This window comes from Archocentrus centrarchus, chromosome 19, assembly GCF_007364275.1.
Source record: "Archocentrus centrarchus isolate MPI-CPG fArcCen1 chromosome 19, fArcCen1, whole genome shotgun sequence".
Classification (NCBI taxonomy): Eukaryota; Metazoa; Chordata; class Actinopteri; order Cichliformes; family Cichlidae; genus Archocentrus; species Archocentrus centrarchus.
The window spans coordinates 16,450,514-16,458,151 of NC_044364.1; the positions used below are offsets into that span (position 1 = coordinate 16,450,514).

General features: G+C 41.1%; 1 protein-coding gene across 1 annotated transcript; it reads right to left on the reverse strand.

The window, feature by feature from the left end:
* Positions 1-1,262: 1,262 nt before the first annotated feature.
* On the reverse strand, positions 1,263-6,555 carry kcng3 (potassium voltage-gated channel, subfamily G, member 3). Its single transcript, XM_030754243.1, has 2 exons — positions 5,939-6,555; positions 1,263-4,449 (listed from the first exon to the last, which is right to left on the reverse strand). Exons 1-2 carry the CDS (start codon positions 6,553-6,555, stop codon positions 3,804-3,806), a joined length of 1,263 nt encoding a protein of 420 aa, XP_030610103.1. The 3' UTR covers positions 1,263-3,803.
* Positions 6,556-7,638: the final 1,083 nt, after the last annotated feature.

Here is a 7,638-nt window from a genome sequence, read left to right on the forward strand (position 1 = left end):
CCTCTGGCTTCCCCCCACATGCATGTTAGGTTAATTGGTGGTTCTAAATTGCTGTAAAGTGCTGTATGAACATGTGAATGTGGTTTTTAGCAATCCGAGCATGCCAGTAATACTAGAAAAAGCAGGAGTTTGGAGAATCTACCAGAAGAACCACTAAAAATTAGATACTCGTTAAACCCACATGTTTTTTTAACCTCGGGGTGCTTATTGACAGATTGTGCAACATGCTGAAAATGTTTGAGAACTGAGAACAGTGGAGCAGCAGTTTTTTTTTTTGTTTTTTTATTTACCCTCGTGGCAGCACTTTGCGAACCAGACTGTGGTGCAATGCTCACTCCAGTGTGAATCTGATGAGTGCACTCAATGACCTTGCCAACAGGCTCAGGTGTTCCTCAGGTTAAATGTTACATTCTCACTACCTACACAAAGGAATGGGAAGAGGTTTAAATAGTGCTGTGATCATTACATGAATATTTCTGAACTGCAAGCTTCACTGATCACATCCTGAGGTCATTTAGTGAAATTCTAGTCCTGTTAATTTAATTAAGGATGTAATGGTTTTGAATACTGTGAGAGCTGATGATTGAGCCTGATAATTTTCAGAGCATGACACAAAAATCAGACCATTTTCCTGGTTCAATCTGATTTGAAATAAGCTATTAGACATTCAGAGGCATTTTGCAAAGAGTAATTTTATTATAAAAGCTCACACATTGATCACATTAATTACAACTCCATAGAGTACTGATGAAAATGTTTTGATTGATGATTTCAATCAGGCATGGCCAAACTTCACTGGTATAAAGCTCTGCTACATGAATAATGCATCGGAAGGCAGGTAATAAAATATTGATTGTGTTTAATTCAATTGTGCGACTACTTAAGAAGCACATCAATAGCAGCTACAGGGATACAGAGATGTCTACAGTACACACTAAGTACATACAGGGCTGCACAGATTATGAGGAACTAACATATGTAGACTTTCAGTACAAAGACACACACAAATGAATAGACTCATTGTTTAAATTTCCTTTGCAAAAAAATGAGCAGGATCTTGCTGTGTGTGTAAAAAGAGGATTGTTGATGGCAACAGGAGGAAGAGGAGAGGAGATGCAGAGAAAGACTGTTGTGTGGGAGAGGTGTTGACTTGTTTGTTTGGATCATGTGTCTCTTCAACAAATCGTATCATCTTGGCAAACCATGCAAACATGTCTGAATCATAAATGTCAGAACCATGACATTGACAGGCTTTACTGTTCTTTTTTTTTTTTTTTTTTCCCCTCCATACTTGATTTTTTTTTTTTCTGCGTTTGTTTTTGGTAATTTCAAATAATCGTGGCGATGCGATATTCTGGATAATCGTAGGACAAAAAAGCGGCGTACCAGCCAGGAGGTGTGCGTGGATGTAGCCTATTTGTGTGCACACAAATCAACCACAATTATGATTGACATGCTGGAGGATGATGTTGCCTTGGAGACACAGAAATACAAAATGCCTTGCATTCACTGGCAAACAGAGAAGCAATGCATGCTGCATCTATTCATTCTTTGTGCTCGGGCTTGAACCACATTCTGACATTTTTGTCCATAATCTTTTATGCTCACTTTCACACTCCATCTGCCCTGTCATATCATCCTCAGTGTTATTGTCTGCCACCTTGCAGTCCTTGCTGACCTGTCTCCATATTTCATTATTATTGGCTTAAGGGGCCCCCACCCCTCCAAACTAGGCCCTCTGTGTAACTCCTCCATCCTCACTTTGCACTCCCCTGTTCACTCCTTCACTTTATTTCACAGGTTTAACAGGATGCATCTAGGTCACACATCAATCTTGTGTAACTTGTACCATCTGGGTGCAAAGCTTAGACAAAGTGAAAGGCTGATGGCCAGACAAACAAACACAAACATACATGCACACATTGCACTTGATGCAGCCGTCTCTGCCAGTGTTGTGACCAGGGGAATATGAGTAAACAGCAGCCGCTGTCAGATCTGGATTGACTGCACCTGTCAGCGTTTAATAAATAAATATGCGTATTCCTATTGTTACATTCACATGGTGCTGTTAAGGAGAGCGTTGCACAGCATCTTGGTTCAAGACAATGAGAACAAAAGCTTCTATTTTACAAGTTCAAAAGGCCCTGCAATCATATTTTAATACTCTACAAACTTGACTGTCGGATAACAAATTACTGCTCAATAAAAATCTACTTAATGCTCTTTGGCCTGAGACAGAACCTCAACTTAAATCTAATTGGCTGCCTTTAACCCACAATGATGCCAGAGTTCTTCAGGAAATAGGGAAAAAATGAAATATTTATGTACGTGGGCTGACTCTGAACTTACCTTCTAACCACACATCGATCATTTCATGAAGGAACCCTTTGGTGCTGGTGTTCTTTTTTGTTCTACATGATATTTTCTTAGAAAGAGACAACCTCTTCTACCAATGGTGGAAAATACTGTTCATTAGAATGCTTCTAACACTGATTTTCATCATCATTTTCATCATATAATTTTTTTAAAGCATTATTTGTGATTATACGCATTGTCCAAACCAAGTTTTGTTACGTCTACATCATTTTATGTATTAGAAGCTCTAATCAGATCTTGTTTTAAAATGGAGCAGTTATGCTTTTACTTGTGTTCTGTTATATATACTATTGCACTGGTGAAATCTTATATTAAACAAGGCAAACATTTAAAATAATGATATGTATGTGTATGTACAAGTAACCCCATGAGCCGAAATCTCAGTCTTCAATCTGCTAATGCTCACACTTGGATCTGCATGATGTCAAAGAGAGCAGATATACTTAACACGGTCATCCCGAGCACACAGCTTTGTCTGTGAGCACAGAAGCCCTACACATCTGCCTTTCAGACCTTCTGTTTGCAAGGGGCAGCGAATCAGAAAAAAGCTGGATTAAAGGGAGGGTGCCTTAAAGGGAGAATAGCTATAACAGCTTATTTCAGGTAGTGAGTGAACTGAGAAGTTGCACAAAGGCCCACTATAAGATAAATAAGGATTTCTATGAACAATAAATCATGCAAAGCTACTCTAGTAGCGTCAAAGAATTAAAGCAACGGCATTTATGTTTCATTCTCTGTTTGACTGAAATAAGCCGAGTACCTTTAAACATCAGCTCTGTATCATCTTGTCACTTACTTGAAAATATTTTGTTTTCTCATCTTAAAACAGATTGCTTACATTTTCAATCATTTCATTCACATTTAACATTTATTCACTGTTTACTATTAAGTTATTATATTTGTATAGTCCAAGGTTGTAACTCTGAGTCTGTTTTATGTTGTTTTCTTGTCATTTGTTTTGTAGGGATGCTCCAACATATCGGCCTGTATCAGCTTGTTGACTAATGCTGTTCTATTGGCATTTACCAATTTAATTCGCTGATATTTATATATTCTGCATTAACCAAATGTTTGAAGATACTCTGATGATGAACGGAAAGACTTTAAAAGTTATTTTTTATAATGACAATTTGTTTGTCTGATGCAAAGGGGAAATAAAAATAACCCTGAAAACAAAATAAAGAGAAACACATGAAGGTATTGCACAATTTCACAATTAAGTTATTTTTAGTCTTCTGTTTTCTATTTGATGTATAAATGTTTAAAGGGTTTTTTTCTAGTAAATTTATTGTACCTGGATCTAGACAGGGAAAATAAAATCTGTCGGGAAAAGGGGGCAGTTCACACATTTGACGGTCTTCTTGTCATCAGAGTTTCTGTCTCTTGTAGGCAGGATGGTAAGCAGGATAGATGTTTGGTATACAGGTTCATCGCAGCATCTCTGCTGACAGGTTGCGCGCATATCTGGCGGAGCGCAGTTTGAGTTCATGGTAGCACTGAACAAAACTGTGGTAGATGAATGTAATAGGCAGTGCCAGCAGCACAATGCCACTCACTACACACATACCCCCAAGCACCCGTCCTCCAATTGTCACCGGGTACACATCCCCATATCCCACTGTTGTCATTGAGATGATGACCCACCAGGCAGCTGCAGGGATGCTGGCATAATCACTGTTCTGGGTGCCCAGATTCAAGCCGTGCTCCAGTAGCTGGGCCAGGGCGCTGTATATAGCCATGGCAACACAGACAAACACCATCAGCATGACCATCTCTCTGTAGCAGCGCCTGAGAGTCAGCCCCAGAGTCTGCAGCCCCAGGAAGTGTCTGGCCAGCTTCATGAGCCAGAACACTCTCATCATCCGCAGCACCCGAAGTATCACTCCAGCAACCCCGAGCCCAGCACCCGGCATCCCTGCCCGGGCCATCGCCATGGTGACATAGTAGGGGGTGATGGCAATCACATCGATGATGTTGAGTGGCCGGCGGAGGAAGTCCCACTTGTCTTTGGCCACCAGAAAGCGGACTATGCACTCTGCTGTGAACCAGCCAATACACACTGCCTCCACTATCCTACAGAGAAGACAGAAGAAAAATGAGTTGCACATAGTGTAAACAGGAAATGGCAAGAGGAGCTATACTGAGATGGATGGATGGCATGAAATACTGCTTGACAGTCAGTATATGTGAGGAAGAAGAAACAAAAGCAAGGGACGTTAAACGATGGGAAATAAGGAACAAAGCTGTCGCAGTTCAGGGCTGGCATAAGTAAACAAAGACAGCAGGACAGCTACACGGGCTAGTTAATTGCCGGGGAACTGCACAGAGGGAGGGTTTAAACCCTTCAAAGAGAGACCGTGTCAAAAACAGCCACGCAATTACCCCATTGATTAGCACAGCAAAGACAATCAAAATGAATTTGAGATAGGCTGGCATTAGACCTAAAAGCAGTGAAGCCAAGTAAATACCACAATACCTACAGGGCAACTATCAGAACAATTACACCAAACCAAATTATGTAGCAGCTGAGAGAACTGCATCATCTAATGACATGAAACTAAATTGGAATCCTTTTGACCTCAGAGTATACACTCTACTTTTAGTTGATTACCTAACCACTGTAGCTGATCCAAAACTCAAAACTATGTCCAGCCTGAGGGAGCATAACCTAGCCTTATATAGAGAATGGCCAGCTCAGACTTCCTGGAGAGGACAGGCCAAAATCATGCAGACATGGAGATGCACTCTTTCACCTTCCACCCACAAGCTTAAGTTAAAATAAACTCTGACTTTTGATGATTCCTGTAAATGACCTAATTTCTTTCTGTTTGCTTGCACTATTATATAATCCCCTCAGTACACATTCTACTTTTATCTCATTGCCAACTCAAATATTAATCTATCATTATTTGATGTTTGTCCATCGTGTGCGCAGAGCACTGTAAACTAACCAGGACAGTAAACATATTCACACTAACTGTGAAGAGGATAGGAGAAATAAGAGGGGAAAGATATGGATTGGTTATTGATTTGCTTCCTTGAGGGATTGTCGGACTGTCATGTGAGGAGCCTAAGGTGTAATGTGCTGCCTGAAACTTGCCAGCGAGCATATTGACTTCAGGGGCATCAATTCACTAAAGCACAAGTCCAAATTCCCTGTAGACAGTGTAATATGTGGATGTTTTAAATATCTTGGTTCACTGTCATCTTTAATTGTATATAATTATAGCGAACATCATAGTAGCACTCAAAAAGCTGAGGTAGAAAACATCTCAGTGCATCCACCTCCTGGATAATATTAGTGCGCAATGACTTTGGCCGTTGCTTTGAACGCCCGCATGATCAAGTGTTGATGAGTATGTTTATGTATTTATACAATTTATGATGACATAAACGAATATCTGACATGATTTACTCTGTTAAGCTCACTTTTACGCAATCTCAAGCAATCACACAATCTCACTTGTAGGATATCCGCACACATTGCGCCTGAACATTTGGCAGCATTTTTATGAGGGGGCTTCTATTTCTTGAACTTAACTGACCCTTGACTATCGCCTACCTGTGCTCCTCCACAGTATTTCTCTTGGCTGTATCCCAATCCGGCAGGGTGCTAGCGCACAGCATGATCATAGAGACGATCACAAAGATCACGGACACTGAAGCCAAAAGCTGCGCTGCAAGGGAAGAGTTGGGCTCCTCAAACGTCTTGCGCATTTTCTCGAGCCACCTAGCGCGGCATGTGAGCTCAGGCTCTTGCACTGACTCGCCTGGGCTCTGGGGCTCATCCCCAATGTCCTCCTCAGACAGAGTGTCCAGTCCGATGTCGGACATCCTATCGTCCAGGCGTTTCTGGCAACAGGAGTCCAAGTGCGCGCTCTCCAGCCCCCAGTAGAGCATCTCTGTGTAAAAGGACAGCTCACACACTCCGGGTACAAATCGGAGTTTGCCGGAGCGCACGTACAACATAATGAACACGAAAGCCTGCGCGTGGCGGTCGAAGAAAAACTCATTCCGGTCCCGGTCGTAGTCGTCGCAGAGTTCAAGGACCTCTTTCTCGGTTGCGCAGGCAATCAGGCGGCTGACGCGTCTGAGAGGGAAATCCCTGATCACCTCACGGGTGAAGGCGTACCGGGTTCCCCCTACGTTAAGCACGCAGATGCTCTTCCCGAACTTCATCTTGTCAACTTGTCAACCCTGAAAGCTAAAAGAACTCCTCTTCAGAGTCCATTTTTCCTTCCAGTACAGGAGTTTGGGCAGTTGGGGAGCTCGTCTCCCCTGCCCCCCGGGGCGTGGTTCGCTTTGAGTGGAGGTGGCCCTGCGCTGAGGTCCGTGGCTGGTAACTGGAAACTCTTCCCTCTGTCCCTGACTCTCTCGTCTCCGTCTGCCTCTGTAGCCTGAAGAAGAGACTGATCCCCCCCAGTCAGCTCGAGCCAATCCCATCAGTGATGTCACATGCGCGCGCGCGTACGGACGCACGCAGAGAAAACCATAAGCAACACTAATACAGAGCGTAATAGATGATTTAAGTCCACAGTGGAGACTGCTTCTTGTTATGAAATAGTGTTTAGATTCGCCTGGAAGCAGATTATTGATAAATTATCGTCAAATATGAACCAAACTGAGTGGGAAACCCTCGCTGGTTTTGTTACTGTTGTATAAAATGATTTTTTAAAAAGCTCCATTACTTCTCACGGTAATGTTACTTGTTCCACTGATGAAAAAGTACATGCAGAGCTTATATTTGACATGTTTGCACCATCCTCAAAATGTATACACATATTTTTTATATTATGTAAATATCTTTAATTAATTTTCTTAGCATAGGTTAAGACAGCCTTTATTAGTCCCATAGTTGGGAAATACACATTATTACAGCAGCAAAGTGGACAGAGTAGAACAAATAGATGCACCATAACCTATAATCATCATCATCATCATCATCAAATTACTATTAGGATTATTATTTTAACAAATATAGTTTTTAATTTTTTATGTGGTTTCATTTTTTCCGACATTTTAAAATAATACAATATAAAAACAAACATTAGAAAAATAATAATCACAATTTACAAACATTCAACACACACACACACACACGCACACACACACACACACACACACACACACACACTGTTAGCAATTTTAGAAATTCAGTTTCAAAGATTAAATTAAATCAAAGATTAAATTTTATTTTCAACTTTTGGCTTTACAGAAATTAAAATATAAAAAAATAAAAAAATGCACAAATCGTTGTCTTAG